The sequence below is a fragment of the Acanthopagrus latus genome, chromosome 13 (genome assembly GCF_904848185.1).
Source record: "Acanthopagrus latus isolate v.2019 chromosome 13, fAcaLat1.1, whole genome shotgun sequence".
Lineage (NCBI taxonomy): Eukaryota > Metazoa > Chordata > Actinopteri > Spariformes > Sparidae > Acanthopagrus > Acanthopagrus latus.
The window spans coordinates 15043502-15065005 of NC_051051.1; the positions used below are offsets into that span (position 1 = coordinate 15043502).

General features: G+C 41.0%; 2 protein-coding genes across 2 annotated transcripts; both read right to left on the reverse strand.

Moving 5' to 3' along the window:
• Nucleotides 1–1120: 1120 nt before the first annotated feature.
• On the reverse strand, nt 1121–14291 carry acer3 (alkaline ceramidase 3). The gene is made up of 11 exons (XM_037119962.1): nt 13853–14291; nt 7488–7598; nt 7251–7303; nt 7009–7061; nt 5869–5950; nt 5719–5754; nt 4754–4812; nt 4531–4632; nt 4302–4406; nt 4173–4218; nt 1121–4083 (listed from the first exon to the last, which is right to left on the reverse strand). The coding sequence occupies exons 1-11, from the start codon at nt 13953–13955 to the stop codon at nt 4030–4032; spliced, it is 804 nt and encodes a 267-aa protein (XP_036975857.1). The 5' UTR covers nt 13956–14291; the 3' UTR covers nt 1121–4029.
• Nucleotides 14292–15715: 1424 nt separating this feature from the next.
• On the reverse strand, nt 15716–20490 carry serpinh1a (serpin peptidase inhibitor, clade H (heat shock protein 47), member 1a). Its single transcript, XM_037120787.1, has 5 exons — nt 20288–20490; nt 18061–18682; nt 17873–17971; nt 16915–17147; nt 15716–16807 (listed from the first exon to the last, which is right to left on the reverse strand). The coding sequence occupies exons 2-5, from the start codon at nt 18656–18658 to the stop codon at nt 16505–16507; spliced, it is 1233 nt and encodes a 410-aa protein (XP_036976682.1). The 5' UTR covers nt 18659–18682; nt 20288–20490; the 3' UTR covers nt 15716–16504.
• Nucleotides 20491–21504: the final 1014 nt, after the last annotated feature.

Sequence of the window (21504 nt, forward strand, 5' to 3'; positions counted from 1 at the left end):
ATCAGTACAATTCACATTTCCTACATATTTTCTCTAGTAGCAAGTTTAAAAACGTTGCTCTGGGGCCTCCCCAAACTGCCCAAAATGTAAGACTATGTTAGGGACAAGATTTCACTGCCTCTGGGAATGTGAGAAAATTCAACGGTTCTGGCAATCTGTATGTGATGAGATTAATGTGATAATTAAGCGGCAACTACAGCCCAATCCAATGCTGTGTCTGTTGGGATATGTCCCTGAATCCCTAAGATCACATAAGAACACTATACACTTCCTGCTTATGTTGGGCCGAAAGGCCGTTATGAACAAATGGGTAGGAGATGAATCTCCATCAATACATATGTGGAAGTCTTTGATATCCGACTATATCTCTTTGGAAAGACTAAGATTTCAGATAAAAGGTCAGAATGACGTGTTTACAGCAGAGTTTGATAAAGTGTTGGAGTACCTGGAAACCTAGACTGTGATTGCTGCTGTTAATGTATTTTGGATCTGCTGCATATTATAAATTGTGTACACTGTACTGGACTGCCTTAATGTTTGAAAATGTTCAATAAAAAGAATGTTAAAAAAACAACAAAAAAAACCAAAAACGTTGCTCTGAGAGAAATGTCTGTATGTTTAAAATGTTTTTTTTTTAATATTGTGATCATCAATATAATCATTCAATAATAATCAGAATATAATTAGCTTTGCCATTGGCACACCTTTTCATACCATTCATGAAAATAAACTGTATTTGAATTTAAAATTGTTTGAGGAATATCTGCACAAATGCCAGTTTTACAGTTGAAATGAATGAAAACAGAAAACCACCACTCCGTTTCCATGGCAGCCAGTGGATCATCAGAAGGATTTGCCAACGCCTGTAGTGTGCAGCGTGTTTTTTCCACAACCGGTACATAGTACCACACCTTGCAGTGACGCAGTTCAGTTGAAACCCTTGCCAACGCCGGATTAACTTGATATGATGCTCAGAAAAGTAGATAAATAATGTATGACTCATAGCTAGTATCCCATTAGTTATTGACACTTCACATTCAAGCCATTGTCCAAAACCATATATGATCATGGAATGATCAACAGAGTATGAGTTCAAGGAAATGACTGAGACAGAATAAAGTTCCCTCCTCCGTAGACAACTTGTCAGACATTTTCTTTTATTTGTCGATATGGGACGTCATTAAAGACTGGCACACGACCAAAGTTCAACGAATGTGTTGGCAGAGTTCGTTCTTATGGCCTCGACACACAAATATCACCACCAACAGCCACAGTTAACATCATCAGAACAACCTGTAACTAGGATGTTGGACACATGAAATGAATGGAAGGCCAAATAATCAGGCACAGACTCTGCGGAGGAAGCTGTTAAGGTTTGTCCTCCTGATGTTTTGACTGCTTATAATCAGGGGAAGGGCACACTGAACAACACAAGGGAAGAATTGATTGGTTTGTCATGAACATCAAGGCAACTTGGATTACACTGCACGGATAACAATAAGGCACCCTCTGCTCACCTCCAGTGACGAGCAGCGATTTCAAGAAACACACACTTACGAATTTCACACGGACATCTGAACAGTGTTAATACTTCTCTTTCATACATTGTGCTTATGTGCTTATGACTGTAACACTGGGATCACTCAAAAGGTTACACCCAAGCATATGGGAGTCACACAGACACAGCCATGTAGGCATAATGAAACATGAATGTAGCTTGTGTTGTCTCAGGACATCGTCCGGCACACAGCAGTTTAGGAGGCCACACACTTACACATATCTCCACTAACAAATATGTTGTGCCATCTTCTAATTTACCACCATTACTTCAAGCTCCAGGTTCTATTGTTACCAGTACATCGCTACAATTTCACAGCAGCAAAACAAACATTGTAAATGAGAAGGCCTTCATTTCACACCACAGATGCAGCACAAGAAAGCTCAGGCAAAGATCCCACAGCAGGTAGGTAGTAGTCACTCTTAAATGCACAACGGCATGCTTGGCAATGTCTGAAATAAGCTGGAAAATGACGCCACCTAGTGGTTGCGTCATAAACAGTTTTACAATGACATTCCTCTGCAAGGTGTACAGCATACTATGTGCCCTTTGACTCTTCGCTAATACTCTTTAATAGATGAAAGTAAAAAAAAGGACTTAAATGTGATAAGTGTAATAGATAAAACGTATTGTAGGATATGTTACTGACTAGTGTACTGTAGATAAAGGGACATCTACAATGGACTTCAATCAAATATTTTTCTAATAAGGAGGGAGGGCATTACAATAACTACTGCCCTCTAGAGTACATGTATAAAAGGAGGTTTAGGGAAACATGGCAGGAGACAAAAAGCCGACTGAACTGGCTGAGTCTAGAATCCCATTCCCTGCAGCTGATGAAGATGCAATGATTCAGACATCTTCCATTCACCCCCTTGGTCCTTTGACTGAAGGCTTAAGATCACAAATAGCAAATGTTACTCTTAAAACAGGCTGTCTTTGTCAGCTGGCTTCATTAGCTGGGTTTCAACTACGCATTTTAACTCCGACTACCCTGTGCGCTAGCTGTAGTGTACACAAAAAAGATCTTGGCGAGTTAAGCTGATGCATTTACAGTTATGTTTCTGCATGTTTAGTATTTTTTTTTTTCTCATCAGACCGCACCACATGCTAGTCAAATCCCAACAAAAGGGGTTTCACAATTTTTAACACAACAAACCCTGTGGGCTTGAGGGGTGACTGTAAAATTCTAGTCCTTCACAAAGCACAAATGTATTGTGCAATTCCACTTCGAAGACTAAAAGCTTCATCTGTCCACGGAAACTTGAGATGTACAAAGTGGCTCAACTTGCTTTGTGCGTGTGGGAAAAAAATTTAACCCTTTCCAAAGCAAAATCTATATCCAGTGTTAAGAGGCTGTGTAACAAAACTACAGACATTGCATCTCTCGCTTGATAATCACGAGGTAAAAGATAAGCATGTTTCACACATTAGACTACAATTTTGAATCCCAGAGCAAGTTTGGCATTTAAAGAAAACAAACAAAAAACAAATAATAAATGAATCACTCCAGTCTTGGCATGTTTTGATAGGAAAATATCTGGTAAAAAACGAAGCCCGTGGGCAAGCAAATGAAGAACCATCGGCTGAAGGCGGCTGAGCTACACTAACACAGCATGACTTTCACGCTCTAGCAAGCAGTTATTATCCCATATGTAGTGAGCACATCCAAAAGCAATACAATCCTCCTTGAAAAGAGATGTAACAACACTGCGTTGTAAGTAAAGCTCCTTCAGCTACTTGTGAAATTACACATGAAAGTCTTAAGTTATACTTTTGTTTGGTGAGCCATTTAAATATATTACAAACATCCACAGACTCAAACATACAACAATAATTATGCTAATGTGGATTCTGAATCAAGGACACCATTTTCCCTTTTCCCAAACCCTAATTAAGATAACATCCCCTTCAACACGTTGATGAAGGTTCTTAGTCATCCAGGTCATCGTAATTCTAAAGGCTGTGTCGTAGGCAACTGGACGTGTTTCAGTTTGCTGAAGACGTTTAGAATTGAGAAAACGTAACTGTTAGTTAGAACTGAAGAAGCCTCTTGGATGGCAGATGTTGCGTCTTCAAGAAACCGAAACAAGACCAGTTGCCTCCGATACGGCACTTCGAATCCCCTTTAACATTTACCACCGCAGTGGAGTACACAGCATATCTGCAGTTTGAAATGAATGAGCAAATTAAATTATTACACATCAATAAAATGACAAAACACTAGTCTAATAAATTATGATCAATGAAAAAAACAAAATCTTCCATTTCTTAAAACTGGACTCAGTGCTATACTGTACTTAGTAAATCCCCACAGTGCAGAACCGAAGGGTCCCTGGGGTGGTGCTTTGGGGTCCACCTGCTCCTAGCTGTGGGCTGAGTTCCCCAGCAGCGGGCACTGGCAGGTCCCTGTGCCAATGGTGTCTGGATATGGCAGTCACCATCCTTAAGCTGGTCCCCGCCCCTCCCTTTCAGCTCGTCTTCTGTGGTTCAATGTGTAGTGTGGGCCAAACTCCACACAGAAACTGGACAAAGTTAAGAGAGGACAAATAAATATGTGCATGAATAAATGTAATTAAATGAAAACTAAACATAGGCTAAGGGCAACACATACCTTTACTTTTGGTCTGTACTTGAGGTAGGTAGACCTGATCTGCAGGCTAAAAGAAAAACATTAGATGTTAATGCAAACTGTTATGTCTTACCACAACAAAACACAACTTAGCCTACTCCCGTTACTGACCTTAGAAGTATGTGCAGGTAGGATCCAAGGCCTGTGAAGATGTGCCACCAGGCATGGAACTGTGTAACTACTCCAACTCCAGGAGGAAGTGTTTTTCTACTGGCTCTGAACGACAAAAAAAAAAGGGTGGAGCCATCACCTTTGATTAATAACAAAACTAATGTGAGAAACAGTAGAATTCCCAAATAGTTCAAACGTAAAAGGACCCCAATTTTTCCAAAATACTCACCTTAATGTGTCACAGAAGATATTGTCAATGTTCCACAGTAGGAAACCTAACATAAAGACTCCTAAAGAGGTGTAACACAGCGGTCTGAGCCATGGGTACACCCTAACACACACACAAAAAAAACAAAAAAACAAAAACAAACACAAGCAAGACATTACCGCATGGAATATCAATGAACCACCATTCCATGTTTTTAACTGCAGGGTGCTCGAGGCAAACTTACCATGTAACAATGAAGATAGATCGCATCACTAGGCAAGCAACCAGAGCACCATACATGACCTAGAAGAAGACACCATCACTTATATTTGGCTCTGAAACACCTCGAAGTCTAGTGGTGCACAAATTCTTACTACTATTTTCAAACCGTCGTCTAGTATTTTAATTGCTGAATTCCAGGCAGCCTAAGCTGTACATTGTGATTAATACCAACACAGCCTTCTAACAGCCTTGCAAGATAAATGGTTTCAACAGGCAACCTTTTATCTTAATGTATTAGTTTTCCTCTCTCTGGAATAATTGATACATTACAAAATGAATAAAGCAGAATTAACACTAAGAAAATCTTTCATACAAAATTTGATTAATCTCCTCTGAATCACTGAGTCGGATAATCAGATCAAGTTATTGAATTCAGCCAAACTATGCACTTGTTTCATTTGGTCCAGCAGGGACAACATTATCAGTGTCGTTATAAACCCCCATAGAGGAGTGTGATCAGTAAACAGAGTCAGCTCCAAAGAGTAAACAGAAGCAGCTTTGTCACATTGTCCTTACTGTTGTTAAGCAACACACAATGTGAACTCCAAGCAGGTACAGACACTGTGCTTATCTTTACATGTTTATGTTGTTACTCTACCTGGTTGGTGTTGGGATTATTCTCCTGCTTGGCAACATAAACTTTTTCATTCCATAGTTGAGGGTTCAACACTGAGCCAAAGGTTTAGTACGGTGTTTTTTGAAATGTTAAAACTTGTTTGAACAGCAGAAGACTAAAATATGATTACATGTTGCATTTTGTATACACTACGTAATGTTTAACAACCAGCATGCACAAAACTGAGTGTTTTATGCTGTGTTGGGCGGCCCAATGTTTACACAAGGTAAAAATGACTCAAGGTGCACTGTGCCCTAATGGCAAACAATGAGCAATGTGAGCCAAGGGAGCATAACGCAGAGCACTCTTACCTGGTGAAAGACAGGCTCCTTCCACTGCAAGTATACCTGCAAAAATACATACAGAAAAAAACACTCAGGATGATAGGATGCTAAGCTACGCTTCATTTACAACGTGAATCAAAGTAAATGATTACTGTTATAATGAAAGTGGATGCTCACCACAGTGACCGAGACACTGAAGATCAATAACAATGCAATAGGAAACAAGCTGATGGTGTTCTCTTGTTTGAAGCATTCATATCTGAAAGAAAGGAAACAAATGCAAAGAACAGAGAGACAATGATGGACGATTAAATGAGTAACACAGGACCTTTACACTCCATACACAATTTTTGTTTCATGGCCTCTCTTTTTCACTTTTTTCACAATTAGAACATGATTTCAGAGTGGCCTGGAGCTGGAGTGATGACGTTCTCCACTCAAAGCACCTGGGCTATCTGAGTTCTCTATGTGTGTGCATATTCCATTTGTAAAAAAGGACTCTAAGCCACAAACTCAGGAATTCAGCTGCATTGCAATACCCTGACATGGATAATGAGTTCAAATTAGATGTCACCACCAGTGTGCTCACCCATGTGCTCAGACACAGGACCCATCTACAAATAAACATCATACTCACAGTTCAAACACACACTCATGTTCTAAGCTGGCCCTGCCAGATGCTATGGCCAGGTGTAAATGGGTGGTAGGCCGTTTAGTTAGCCTGTAAGGCTGCAAGGCCAGCTTTGAAAGATAATTAAATAACTTGGAGCCTGGGTCAATTTCTTGTTCTTTTAAGAGCTGTGCTCCCAGGGGTATGATCAATAAGCCATGTCCTGCTGCACTGCATCCAGCTAACTTTCACCAAAGTAAGTGCTTGCTGCCTGCTTTACTACTTGAAGAGAGGTCCTTGTCCCTGCTCCAAAAAAGCTTACTTCTCTGCTCAACCAAATTATGTGACCTCTTGTGAATCAAAAGGGGTAAATATGCAGTTAGTGTCTACAATACATCCACTCCAGCTGTGTGCTTGGTTTGACCCCTTTCTGATACACACCAAGCCAAACTTTCAGTAATGATAAGCTGGGAGACATGCCTGCCATTTCTTTCAACGGTATGGAATATGGGAAGTGGAAAGAGATACCTGAGCTCAGTTTAGAATCAATATTTGCCTTGACACGACAGCAACAAGGTGACACACTGTACTTTCTTGGAATAGATTAAGAGATCAGTAAGGGTTTCATTTTACAGCCACACTTGTTTCCATGTCTGCAAATCCTAAGTGCTTCAAGGGCAATAAATCAAAAAGGCTGAGCCACTTACAGACAGTAGACAAAGACGCATGTACTGTAAATCATTGGTAACTCGTCCAGCAACTGCAAATAAAAAATACAGAGAAAACATGGAATGTATCACACCATTTCAGCACAACTTAACATCACATTAGGCAACAAAACTTTACCTGATATTTCCGTTGCAAATATTTCCCAATAGTCTGATGGATGCAAGAAGTTATGGTACACTTTGTTTACATTTTAAGATTGTAGTGTAACACTGCAGCCTACCTGCATCTCATATATCAGCGTCATGTGGAAGCACCAGGAACCAACACCAACAGCTGGGCGACAAAAAACAAAATGTTGTTCAGAAAGTCAGGACATTCTCATGTGTTGGCAATCGATAGTATTAGCAGTAAATGCAGTGCAAATGGAAAAGCTGTCGTAAATAACTACAATGAACAAATGCTGAGTTTGCTTCAGTAACATCAAGAGCCAAGTATTTTGTGTCTTCAATGGACAAACCTGCCAGTCCGAGGAAAGAGCAGACATAGCGAAACTCGAGACCATCACGAAACGTCTGGATGGCCCCACAAATAGGAGGAAGGATCATAATCAGGTTGCTGACAGTGTTCCCTGTTCAAAAAGACAAGAGACAAATTAGAACCTGACGACATGACCTGTGCAATATCGGAACGCCATGACAGCAGTGAGAGTTCAGTAGGGCAACCAGGGTTACATGCTGTGATCATTATAACAGTATGAATAGTATATAATTACAGAAACCCGATCCATGACTGCACCAGGATTTCATGGACACACTTCTGCTGCTAGCTTTGCTGCCTCCCTACAATCATTTTTATTGTATTGCTTACAGCTATAGGGGAATTTTGTTGATTCTGGCTGCTCATGTAGACAAAAGATGTCAATGGCGAAACAAATCGAGCTTTGTTTTAGTGCTTTACCACCAGACGGCAGCGTCACAAGTGCAAAAACAGGAACCAAATGCAGATGCAGGAGCAGGCAGACTCAAAGCACACAAAGCGAGCTTTAATAAAAGCTGATTATAAGTCCAAAAAAAAAATTCAAGGAAGACAAACAGTGAGACCAGTAATAAAAAGCTGGCAAATGAAGGGAATGATGGAACGGTGAACAATCCCTAATCCAAAGTGAACACGGGGAGCACATGATGACCGGGGGAAAAGACGCAGGAAAGCAGCATACCAATTAGGCGAGGATGAGAACTGAACAGGATGAACTGAACGGACAGTCCAACAGGCAAACCTAATGAGGGGGATGAGGAGTAAGGTGGACTGGGAAATGAAAGGAAAAACACTGGAAAGAGGGAAAGGCTAATGAGGAAGATGCAGTGCAGGCGTGGGGGGAAAAGCAAACTGGGGGAGAACTCAGGTAACGGGGCTGGGCTAATTAATCAGAGAGAAGACAGGTGTGGAGGGAAAATCATCATCATCATAATCTTCTCGCTGCAGGTCTCATTAACTTATGAAAACCATATAAAGGCACTGGTATTGAATTAAGACTGTTTCATGAACAGGCTCCCTGTGGTACGATTAAATAGAATTCACGGCACAGGAAAACCTGAATTACTGTACATCTGTACTGTACTGTAAAATACTGCTAATATAGTAGTGTTTTGGTTTGCTCTAATAGGTACAGGTAATGGATAAATGTGGACTTGAATTACACTTTTTTGTTCCTTCTTCTTCGTCTTATCCTTTAAATTTTTTTTTTTTTTTTTAATTAAACCACACAAAATAAATCCAAAACTAATTTGACAAACAGTTAAACGTTGGTAATTTTTCAAGCAGGACTGCCTAAGCCAGTGGTCAGCAACCTAATTTATACTTTCACACAATGTAGTAACTCTGCAGTGGGTTTTTGTGCTATAAGGTACTTGAACTTTGCATTTCCTTTTCAATGACGCCATGGTTTGGTGTATTTTTGAAACAAAAGAACTCACCTACAAAAAAACAGAAATAGAGTAGCAATACAGAACTATATATGAAGACCTACTTGAGACCTCCCTGGGTTTGTGAAAATGTACAAAATAAAAAGTAGCCTAATTTGATAACAAATAGCGGCCTACATTTAAAAACAGCCACATACAGCAATTAACCCTTGGGCTTGAGCATAAGACACAATGATATTAATCAAGCAGGATCATTCTATGTGTAGGCCATGCAATTTTACTGTCAGAGAATGCAAGAATTACTGTAGGCCCAAAACAGTGATGATGGTAAAAATATATAGATATATTATTTATTGCCACGTAATATGACAAAGTCACATGGCCCCCTGGCCTAAATCTTGATTGTTCCAGAATCTGAAATAAAATAATTTAATGCTTTCCTTAAAACAAACTGCATAATTTTTTTGACTGTTGGTTGGACAAAATAACTTGAAAGTCAACTCAGGAATATTCTGATATGCATTTTTCAGAATAACAAAGAATGTATTGGTCTCCTTAGGGGAAACCGGGTTACATTACAATTGCTCCAGTTACCAGACTACAGAGAATTTATAACAATAGAAAATAAGAAATGAGAGGAAATCGAAATTACAAATAAAATATAACATATATAAAATAAAATGTATTATCTATACTGTATATAGATAAATATCTATAGCATATCGTAATCAAAATACTGGAAAATATAACCATAAGATGATATGTGACTCACACTACAATTAACTACTATGTATAATCTATAAACTGTGATTAACTATTATTACATTCTAAGTAATAATATTTTTTCAGTTTTCTGAAAATAAATAGGCTAATTTTACAACCATATGAATAATTGCTATTTGCAGCCATAACTCTTTGATGTATTGTAGCACTCATTTTAGAAGTTTGGAAATTTCACAAGATGCATCACCATGCGGACGTGGAAGACCCCGCATCGTTGCAGACACAGAGCTTAACTGAGAATCTGCAACTTGCTGATTGTTGCTTGTTGATTGTCAGCTGGACAATAAAGTTATGTCAAGATGTTGCTGCCATGCTTTGAATTGTTACGCTAGCATTAATAACGTAGGAGCTATGTCAGAGGGAGGCAGAGATCATCTGCAAGTGATAAAATAATACTTACAGCCTATTTTTTTAAACAGACATCACCATGTGGGATTTTATGAACTTTATGAACGAACTGGATAAACCATAGCCATTTTCACCTGAAGCTAACGTCTGCAGCCAAAAACAAATAACTGTTACAGCAAGCCCAGCTTATCAGCCAAGATCTGAGAGGGCGCTGTCAACTTTGCAGTCTGAAATTCTGGTTGGACATGTCTGCTTTCAAAACTGAAAAACAGCTGAGAAATCCTGGCGTATTGAGGTCAAAAAGACCTCAACAACTACTGTTAATCTGCCTCGAGCAAAACATTTCAGCCTTATCTGTAAAAGTGGTTGTTGAACCTGTGTCAGTGTTTGTGTATATAAACCTCTCTCCCCTAGGCCATCGCTGTGTGCTTACTACGCCATTGGTACACCATCAGGCCCACACAGAAATGCTGATCCTGACTTTGCTCTTCTGGGTGTGGTGATGTACTATCTCAGGTGTGGGAAACAATCAGGCTTATCAGGATGTTTAGCAGGTAGAGACTATAACTGCTAACTCCTATTTTCAAAGCCAACATGACACTTTGCTTTAATCTACCAGTCCTTAGTGACATCATTCATTGCTTTTTTCATATTCCTTACGTTGTCATGTAAAATGGCATCGGCCCGTTGCTAGTCTATTTCACACGTGTTCAGCATCTCCTCAATTGCCTGTTTTACTCTGCTGCATGAGACCCATGGAACTGAGCATACCGGCACGCAGTAACTCGATAGTGGAATCAATGTAATGTAATGCCGAGATGATAGGGCATACCGGGAATTCCAAAACTCCAGGAGATAAAGAAAACCCAGATCCTGTACCACAGAGATGAGCTGGTTATCCAGAGCAATGAATTACCTTCTCTGTAATATTCTATGGTACCAGATGTGTAGTATTAAATGCAGATCTCTGTTACCCCCTTACGAAAGAGTCGTATTGCAGATGTTACATGTCGACGCTGGACTGGTTTATCTTTCTAATTTAATTTAAGTTAGTTCCACACTGCAGACATTTTATTCTTCTGCATTCTGCCACAAATTGTGCTTTGACTTAGATTAAAACAAAAAAAAAAAAAAAAAGGGCTTGGGTCCACGTTCAAAATTGCTGATCCCGATGAGTGGAAAAATGCCCATATCTGCCCCAATCCCAATCCAGCAGATCGGCTCAGGACATCCCTATTGCTTACTGATAACATTGCACGTGCTTGTCGCTCTCTCTCAACCTGTTTCCTGTCATGTCTCCAAGCTGTTCTGTCAATAAAGCCAAAAGACCAAAAATATACTTGAAAAAATAAATAAATAAAAGCACACAGCAACAGTAAAACTGCACGGGAGTGTTTTGTTTTTCACATTTCAATGACAAAGGCAAACATCTGAATGTGATGGGGCGCCTGTTCCCTGTATTTTTAAAAGACTGACCATGCACAAATGCACACACAGCAAATGAGGATTAAAATCATGCCCGTGTCTCTTTACCACGGGAACAATGCCACATTCCAGCCATTGTAACCTGAATCACGTTAGAGTGCCAAAACAGTTCTTCTGTGGCTGAAAACAACTATCTCGCTGGGCCAGCATGTCAACAGCTTCAACTGTCAGAACCCTTGATAGATTAGTTGCATTCACACCAGTGACAATGATGACAAATATTTCACTGAAAATAGTGTATACAGTGTGCTAAATACTAGTGCTGGGCGGTATCACAGTATTTTTCAAAATTCTAATGGTTTCACGGTATATAACAGTATTTTTTTTTTCATGCATAATCAGGAGTTCACAGCATTTTCTACTGGTTGAGAGAGGAATTATAAGCCCCTTTAAGATAGGAAAGCCGGACATCTTCTGCAAGGTAAAGGCTTCACTCTGCCGCCCTGTCTATCTAAAAGGGAAGTTTAATATTCCTTCTTTCCCAAAAAGCCGCCACTGGTGGAAGCATGAACATGTGATGTGACGTTGGGCACAAAGTTGGACGTGAAGAGTGATGTACAACATATGCATCGGAAGAAATGTGGCGACACTTGATAAATTTACTCAATTATAGACCCGTGGCCCATATTCTCGCCTCCTCAGTCAAACACACGCAGATGTTAAACCGCTATTAAAGGAAGCGTGCAGCGGAGCGCCTCGTGTTAGCTGCCTCATGCAAGAGACAGCTAACAGGAAGCAGGTCGAATTAGTCTTCAAAATAAGAGCTTTACATTGCACCCCATTGGTGTTTAGAACTGGGTTGCTAGCGGGGTAGCGACCGTTGGTAGCTTGCTGCTACAACAACAACCTGACAGCTACAGAGACCGAGGAGATGTTAGCATCTCCCGGATCTCAACGGCTCTCCAGTTGCTCATCCTGATATCCGCGGATGAAGTCATGAACTGCAATGTCTATTCTTGCCATCTTCACCGTGACGTAACACCAGAGTAATACTGTTTACCCTCACCATGCCTCGCTGTCTTAAAGTGCCTGTTTAGAAGCGCAACACTGAAAAGGGTCTGGTCTGAAACAGTGTCACCTACCGTAGCGTTCCGAACGTTGTGTAATCAGATACATCAGTATGGGGATGTATTACAAATTCATAACAAAAATATACACCCATATTCGGTGTGAACCGATATACCGCCCAGCACTACTAAATATAACACATAGTCCACAACTAATGGCTTGAAGTAGGACTTTGTACGGCAATAAAATTAAGTGCATATCACCAAAGTCCTCTTAGCGCGGACAAAAGGCACAGAAGATGAAAGAGTGGTAATCTAATCTCAACCCACTTGGCTTGAGTACACCTTGGACTAACTGTTGCTTCATTTAGTAGCCTCTGTGCCATTGATAACAGCAGCTGGACGGTCCTGAACATACATTTAAACCTGAGCTGCAATCAGATTGTCTTCAGTTTTACAGTGAACGTACGGGGACTGCGTGTAGGGTGTATAAATCACAGCTGAAAGGGGACTGGTAGTGCAAATAGTGATTGTACACCTAGCCTGGTTAACTTCCAACAGCTGAAACTGCATGCACAACAATGAATACGTATTGATTTTAATGGGGAATGTTTGTCTAGTTTGGCTAAATGCCTTTGAAGGAAACCATGTTTCAGCAGTGAAAGCTGGAGCGTCTGCTACTTTCTGTTTAAAGTCCAGCAGTTATCAGCTGTTTGAACAGTTTGACATTAACAACGATTAAATCTGAGATAAAGGTTCTTGAGGAACCAGTTTTTTATCTTTACACAAGGCGACGGGGCGCCCTTCTAGTATGAAGGGAATGTTTTATTAACTTTCGTATGGTGGCCGTTAATGACGAATGCACCTTGCGAAGAGGGGGAAACGGTCGAGTCCAGAGTCGACCTGAGATACAAATGAGTTGGCGGTAATTGCAGTGAGTGTGATGTGTTCAGGGTAACGTTAGCTAACGCTCGCTGCACTGTGCGGAATAGTAGCCTCCAATAAAGCTTTATGCAAAACAGCCCGACTCTGAGCAGGTTCACTGGCTCTGTCTCCGCGGCGGACAGCCCGTCGCCTTCCTCACTGCAGCTGCATTTGGGTTAATGCTAGCATTTAGCTCGCATTTTAGCGAGGGACCGAGGACTCACCTGAGCCGAGCTAACATGACAACATAAATCAAGTTATTGTTCCAGCTCCGCTCGCTGCCGCTTCACGTTTGACGTTATTCAGGGGCGACCGTGCGTCCAACAGTGCCGACCGTCCACCCCAAAGTCTCCCGAAACGGCCCTACAAAGTCACCGCTTTTAGCCACAAGCGACGCAATTGCGTTTACTCACAGAATTCCGCGACGTAGGTGGAGACGACATAATTTTCTTCACACCAGTCCAGCGTTGAGGTCGGCCGCCCCCAGTATCCTTGCCTGTCTATCGAGGGAGCCATGATGGAAGAGGAGGAGGCTGTGGGTACTAACGGATCTGTAGTCCCATCACAGCGAGAGGCTCCTCCCGCCCTCCTCCCCGCCGGAGGTGACACCCAGCCAGGTCGACAAAGGGTGTCGCTCGGCCAGCTAAGCTACACGTCATTACACACATATTAGCTCGTTCTATGGCCAGAGCATGGGTGTTAGTATTTTTTAATCATTAGTCTGCTTAAAAAGTGCTAACTCTGCTCACTGAATACTTAAAATGCTATGAAAATGTGGGTCATTTTAATAACACTCTCTTTATGTCTTTTTTGTTTTTGTTTATTTAGTGCATCAGCTCAAACCTGCATACCAGGTTCCATTATGCACAACCCAGTACCTTAATAATAAAAACAGTAATGGCAGCAAGCAATAAAGGGATTCATCACGGTCGTGGGTATATCGCATTAATTTTTTTCATTTTATAGACTTTTCTTTTAGCAATGCCTAAAGCAACCCCCTTCAAGATAGAACACACACACAGACACACACATTCTCTCTCTCTCTCACACACACACATACACACACACACACACACAGGCGCCCTTGCGGTTCTTTTACTGCATACATTACAGTACAGCAGACCAAAGCAACCAATAAAACAAACTGTTTCAGCTCAGTACTTTATTGCCACATCAGCCATCATCCAACAGAAAATTGTCATGTGGCAAAAAAAAAAGAAAAAAAAAAAAGAGGAACACTGTACAACAAGCATACAACATCACAGTACAGTCAAGATGATGACACATGCAGAACTGGATGTAAATATAACTGTCTCTCACCTGATGGCAGCTGACTAATGAACTGTGCACAGTGCTTCGCTGTAAGGAGGTTAGATACAAGGCTGTAAACGTCACACCATTCTACAGTAGGCTGTCACTATTAAAGAGCATTTAATATCTACAGCATGAAAAGTTGATGATGATGGAGGCCTACATTCATAAACGTCTATTATACACTTTCTAAGTATTTTGATTAAATCTAACTATTCAGATTGCATATTCATCTTGCAGTTCTCCAAGACTGAAGTTACGATTGCATGTATTAGTCTAACACAGCCGAAGATAGCAAATATGACGGTATGATAAATGTTCTGTGATGCATTACTGTATAAATCGTGCAATTTGTTCACATGAAAAACAATCACTGTGTGTCATAGAACCCGATGTCCTCTAGGTGGCGTTAAACAGACACGCTCACACAATAAAGCTTCCAGAATGTGGTGAAACAATGACAATACTCTCTCATCTTCATGTGCTAATCTCCCATTTAATCATCTCCTCTCCCAAATGAATTGAATGGTTCTATTCTATTATTGGACCTTTTTTTCCCATTAAAAAAATGAACCATCGCTCACCGTTTTTTTGTAAAGGTTTTCGTTGCGGACCTACTGCAAGCACTCATGTGGCAGGATTTAGAGACTGCTGCTCATTGCAAACAGCTGCAGGACCCATCTGTGTATGTACCCAAATATTTTGCTGGGATCTAAACGATTAAGACACTATGTTTACCATATAATGTACACCGCTGCAACTCTATCGTATTCCTTGTTGAAGTAGAGCTGTCCAGGAGGGAACACAATCTCCCTCACTGGAATGTTGTCGTGTCATTCAGCCGGAAAATCCCACTGGAGGCCAGACTACAACAGAGCTGCCCAAGGCTAAACTGCAATTGTGAACATATTTTCAGCTTGACGGGCCAAGAGCCAAAGTGGTTTGACTGAGCACAAGGGAGACACTTTTAGGTTTTCTTTCAGAACTTTATTACAAAAAAAAAACCTGTCACATTTATATTTTGTAATTGCAAAAAAACGTGTGAGCACACGTTGTTAACAAGACAGTCCTCATTGAACCAGCCATAATTTGGTTTGTTTGCCAGTGTTTCACCAGTGCATTCATGGTAGATCAATAAAAAGCAAGGCAGGTTAAAAAAATGTGCTTGTGGTAGAAAGCAGTGCAAAGAATAGGCAGATCCTTGGAATTAACCAATACAATGTAGCCATACTTGATAAACTAAAATACAATGTGTTAAATTAAACAGCAAGCACCATGAAATCTCTCCAAAAATAAGATTGTTGAACACCTTTTTTTTTTTTTTTTTTTTACAAATATGGTTAAGACTTAACAACAGAAATGACTGTGCTGACACTAATGATGATGTTACAGAGGTATTCTGGTTCTCCTGAGAACCATGGAAAGCATACTTAATGTAAGTCTTCAGTCCATAATTTGATCTGCCAATACATAAAGAAAAGCCACGTAGTTATATCAAATAGTCTTCAAGATAAACATGACGGCTGTGCACAATGCTTTGCTCACTAGGACAAAATGTTTAAACACATTTTTTTTTTTCAGTCATGTAGTGGAATGTATTGTGTGCGGCTGGCATGTAACGTTAAGGAATGCACTTGCACTTGTTCAAATGAACGTTTCACTTCTCACTCCTCCCGGCCCGATGCAGGAGAAAATATACAGTCGCACGTACAGTAAGGGGATTTAACTTTTTAGCTGCTCAGGTCAACACGCGGTTACAATTCATCTCTCATCTTTTCGCCCTTCGGTCTGACCATCCTGCCAATGAACAGGATGGAGTTAGTCTTCTGGTCTTTCACGAGGAAGATGAAAGGGTGGTCGGCGTAGAACAGCTTAGGGTTTTTCAGCTTGTCTGTGCCGAAGACGCTGGTGTCGATTTCGTTTCCGTCGGTGTCCCATTCCATGGCGGAGGCGTGGAATACGCTGGACAGGTAGAGGTCCTTCTTCCCAGAGATGTTGGACAGGTCCGCTTTGGATTTGTCCACCGCCTCTGTCAGGCCCAACTCCCCGAGGTGTTTCTGAAGGGCAGCAGCAAACGGTGTCAATCAGTTATAATAGTAATATTATAAGAAAGAGTTCAAGTAGAAGTTGAGTGAGAGGTGTCGTCGTCTTTCATGTCTTTTACCTGCAGGTTGTGACTGACTTCCATGCTGACTTTGGGCAGAGACACGGCTACTGCAGTCTTCTGCATCTTGCCCATCCACTTATCGAGCTGCTCCTTGGTCAGCAGCTTCTCCAGCCTCTCCAGGGTTTCCACATGGTGGGGCATGATGAACACCACAGTGGACTTCTTATGGGCCAGGGGCATGCTCATGATGATCAGCTTATTGGTTTTGTCATCATAGAAGTCATAGAGACCTGAGGACACAGATTCAGCCTTGTTACACATTAGCAATCTCCGCTTACGGTACGCTTCTCGGAGCTGCTCAAGCTTCATGCCGTGAACCATTTTCTGTTTTTATAGATTATCTTTAAAAAACTGAACAAGGGGTTACACATCTACATTAAACCAGCATAGGGCATGAATATGTAATCATGGAAAGCTGTGGTGAAGCAGCTCTTGCAGGGCAAAGTTCCAGTTCCTCTTTGCATAAATTCAGACGCTCAAGAAAATTGCGAGGGGTAAAATATATAGTAAATAGAGAATGATTTCAGACACAGCATTTTTCCAGGGTTGTGTCCAGAAGGGGGAGCCAGGGTGGCACCGGCCTTGTTTCTTGAGGTACATTTTTTTTTAAAAAAATTTTATTTAAAGAATGGAAGCTTCATATTATTTTTGTATGGTCCCACACTCTTGATTAATCATCTTTTAGTTTTTAAAAAAATATATATTCTTATATTATTTTATATTATTTTTTATTATTAGAATATTCTCATAGTATGTCACTTTGGATAAGTGCGTCATCTTATTGAATGTAATGTCATGTAAAACAAAATCAAACACAAGAATGTAAGAAACTGTATCACACCGTAATGTTTGTGGTTAAAGACGCACTGAGAAATTATACATTTTATACTATCCTGACATGTGCGTTTACTTCATGACAACAACTTTCAATTCTGAGCAGACCGTCTCCACCTACCTGTGCGGTGCATCATCTGTACTGACACAGTGTAGCCACGGGACACCATGAATCCACGATTGTCCACCATCTTATGATGGAACTGCTCATCCCAGTGAGCTGTGTGACAAAAAACAATTCCATTACTTTAGATGGCATTTAAAGGAATTATACTCCACATGTAATTTTTTTTTTTTTAACAGACTTACGTTTGAAAAACATAGCATTGATGATCATTGCCCCATCAGTCTTCTCCACGTCCTTGGTGACTTCGGGCAGCTTGCCATCGGTAGACTTGGCTGCCCACTCGTTGATGGAGTTCACAGCGCTCTTCTTGTCTCGGAAGTTTATCTTGGAGTGGTCGCAGTTATAGTGCTTTTTGCTGCTCTTCACAAAAGCATCCACAAAGGTGACAGAGCTGGGTCCGTACAGGCGGTTGCTAATCTTCCAGGTGACATTTCGGGTCTTTGGGTCGCTCACCTCCGTCAGGAGCTCAGACAGACCCGAGTGCAGCTGCTCGTCTTTAACCTTTGCCGCATTCAGAACGGTTTTCACCTGGGAGGCAGTCGAGGCTTTACCCCCAAGAGCCACCAGACCCAGACAGGAGGCCACCACTACAGGGGAAATGAGGATGTTTTCCACATTCTTCTCCTTAGCCATGTTTTGGTACAGACTGAAAGCCAGTTTTGCGCTGTTGTCCGCAAGGATGGTGGCATGGTTACTCAGGACCTTGTCTGCTGAAGCCGCGGTGGCAGCTGAGGCCGAAGTGGCCAGGAGGAGCAGGGCTACCAGGTTTGTCGCCCACATGGTGGGATACTAATCAGTAAAAACCTGTAAAGACATGAAGACAAAAAAACAGTTATTAACATCATCGGCTGAGAGTTGATTTGAGTTTAAAATACCTCTGATCCACTTTCCCAAACTCATCTTGTGACACATTCATCGTTTTCAGGGCAGTTTTTCTAAATGGTAACTCCACCAATTATATCTGTTAAAATGTGTTTACAGGTCTTGCGGAGTACTACTCCATATGAAACAAAGTAGTACTGAGTTGCATTGTGGGTAATATAGGCACCAGTTCTTGATAAGCAGTCCAGTGGTCTGGCGTTGCATTCCTATAAAACTGTTGGCCTCATTATGGACAGTTTCAGAACAACTGTTGACACCCTTTAATGTTAAAATGAAATTGGTGGAGTTACCCTTTAAGGATAATTACAGGGGGGAACCCATGGCACTCACATGGGATCTCTCCCAGTACCTCAAGGAAAGACTATCTTACATAACAGCCACGTAGGCAGCAACAGGAAGTGTGTGAGCCAAAATATTGGTCAGCTCCACGTCTTGGCAACACAAAACATTTAAGATTTCCATAACTCTCCACAGAGGCACGAGTCTGGTTGCTGCTGATTGGCTCCTCATGATGTGGATGAAGTGACTACGTGACACAAGCAGAATCCATACCAGTTTTTTTTTTGTTTTGTTTTTTGTTTTTTTTTATTTCCAGTCCACGTATATAGAGGGAATGTGTGCTTTAAGTAGAAGAGTTTTTTTTGTTGGTAGCTAGTTAAAGTGATATTTTGAACTCTTTACAGACAGATGAGTTGGTTTTTAAAATCAGTTTTTCAAAACTCTCATTTCCTCAGCTTCCAAGGCATGTTTTTACAGGCTCACCTCCATGTGAATGAATGAGATCACTTTTAGAAAGGCTTAAATCACCACTTAAGGAAGGCTGTTTTCTGTGTTTCTGATGAATACACCTCTTTAATACTGATGATGTGGTCTTAAGAGCATTTGGAAAAGTGACACCGCATCTGACATTTTGAAAATCGTACTCTGTTTCTTTAAATGATCCCATGACTAACGTTGGTTGATGTGGTTTGCATTTATTTTTATCCATGTTCTCCAGGACTGTCCGTGGATCGTAACCAGTTTCTAACGTTACATCTCTCAAATTATGTCCTTTGTAATACATTACTTTCAAGTCTGTCACGTCAGCTACAAATAGTTCATTTAATCAGGCATGAGACTATTATAAATGAATGACGAGATATTCTCTTGCGCAGTTTTTGCACAAGAGACACTTTGTTTTGGCAAATGTGTACCTGGCTTTGTAATATGCAGACAAAGGAAAGACGGATGTCCCATGTCACAGATGAAATGAGGTCAAAAGTTGCAGCCACCTCCCTTTACGTCTGAACTGTCTGAATTTTGTGCAACATACTTGTACATCCTCCCCTTCCTTTTCTTACTCATATACTTACTTTTCCAACAACGTGAAGGCACATTGCTTCTATCTCCACAAGAATCTCTGAGTGCATATCACAAATCTGACTTTGTGGCCTCTTTTCACATGTCTGGGCAATTCCCACCGACTGAACACTGCACTGATCCCCTCCCTTCCCCCCTTACTCCCACAACTTTTTTTTTTTATCTTACCTTATTAGGCTCTTTCAATAATCCAGCCCGGTATCCTCCAACCTCTTGCAAATATATCCCTGGGTGCTGATGTGCTCTGTGTGAATATTCAAGTTAATGGTCTGAAACAGAAGTGTATGAGACTGTTGCAGGAGTTCTCATGCCCGGCTGTCAGAGCATGAAATCTGTGCAAAGGAATCTTGTTTCCAGGCCGGGTCCGCCCATGGTATCCAGGGGCAGAAGGGAAGAATCCTCCCCCTCCAGGTCCTAAAGCACACAGCCAAATTCCACCCACCGACCCATAGAAGAGTTGCAACTCCTTACTTACTGATTATAGCCGTACTGAAACACATGACAGTTTCCCTCTAATATCTAAGAAAGATTCTGTTTCCCAGCCACTGGAGAGGCTAGAGAGTTGTATCAAGTATAGGTGGTGTTACTGTTTTGAAAACGATGCATTTTTTAGATATGTAGTGTTTGCATTTACACGAGAAATTGCCGAGCCCTTTTTATGGTGGCTTTGCTTTCTAAACTGATGGAGAAAAAAAACAGACTTCGCAGGTGATGAAAGTTGCATGGTATTCAGTAGTACTCCTACATTTTTTGAATATCTTTAGTGAACACTGGTGTTGAGAAGTAGCGTTAATTAATGATCTTTGTTGTTGTGTCAGTGCTTTGACTGCCTTATTTCCTCCCTCCCCCACCCTTTAATTGCACCTCTGCCAGCAAGACACCGCGGAGACACCACGGGCGGAGGGAGGGTAGCCAGAGGTCCTGTTTAAAGAGAATTAACCAAATGAGTATTCCTCAAGAACGTTAACTGTATTTTGCCAACGTCTTGAATGCAGTAAGTCAGTAACAAACATAGTAACATTGGAGCAAAGCATCTATAGATAGAACATTTTCTTTTCCAATGATCACCAAATCACATTGTCCTAAAAAAAAAAAATCCAACTCTAACCCAACTTGCAACAATTTTTTCCCACTCTTTTCCCGCTCTCCAGCAATTCAGTATTACCGCTTTTTTTTTTTTTTTACAACAAAATAAGCATGTATATGCAGATTGTTTGCAGAAATAACATACCACTTCTTTCACTCTTTTGTTTCTCCATGATCTATAGAGTGAGACAACTCTGTTTTTCCCCCTGTCTTTTGAGCATGGCAAACGCACAATAAGGATCAGGCAGTGGACAAGCCTGCCTATCAGGTACTGACATGAAGGTCAGTGTCAGTGTAAC

Bases quoted from the DNA above. Each gene is read 5' to 3' on its own strand.
- acer3 (XM_037119962.1), bottom strand. From the start codon at position 13,955: ATGGCTCCCTCGATAGACAGGCAAGGATACTGGGGGCGGCCGACCTCA. The intron at 7,304-7,487 runs GTTTGTCCATTG...TTTGTCGCCCAG, and splicing joins CTCTTTCCTCGGACTGGCAG to CTGTTGGTGTTGGTTCCTGG. The intron at 5,755-5,868 runs GTGAGCATCCAC...GTATTTTTGCAG, and splicing joins TCAGTGTCTCGGTCACTGTG to GTATACTTGCAGTGGAAGGA.
- serpinh1a (XM_037120787.1), bottom strand. From the start codon at position 18,658: ATGTGGGCGACAAACCTGGTAGCCCTGCTCCTCCTGGCCACTTCGGCC. The intron at 17,972-18,060 runs GTAAGTCTGTTA...TTTGTCACACAG, and splicing joins CAATGCTATGTTTTTCAAAC to CTCACTGGGATGAGCAGTTC. The intron at 16,808-16,914 runs GTAAAAGACATG...GCTGCCCTTCAG, and splicing joins AAGTCAGTCACAACCTGCAG to AAACACCTCGGGGAGTTGGG.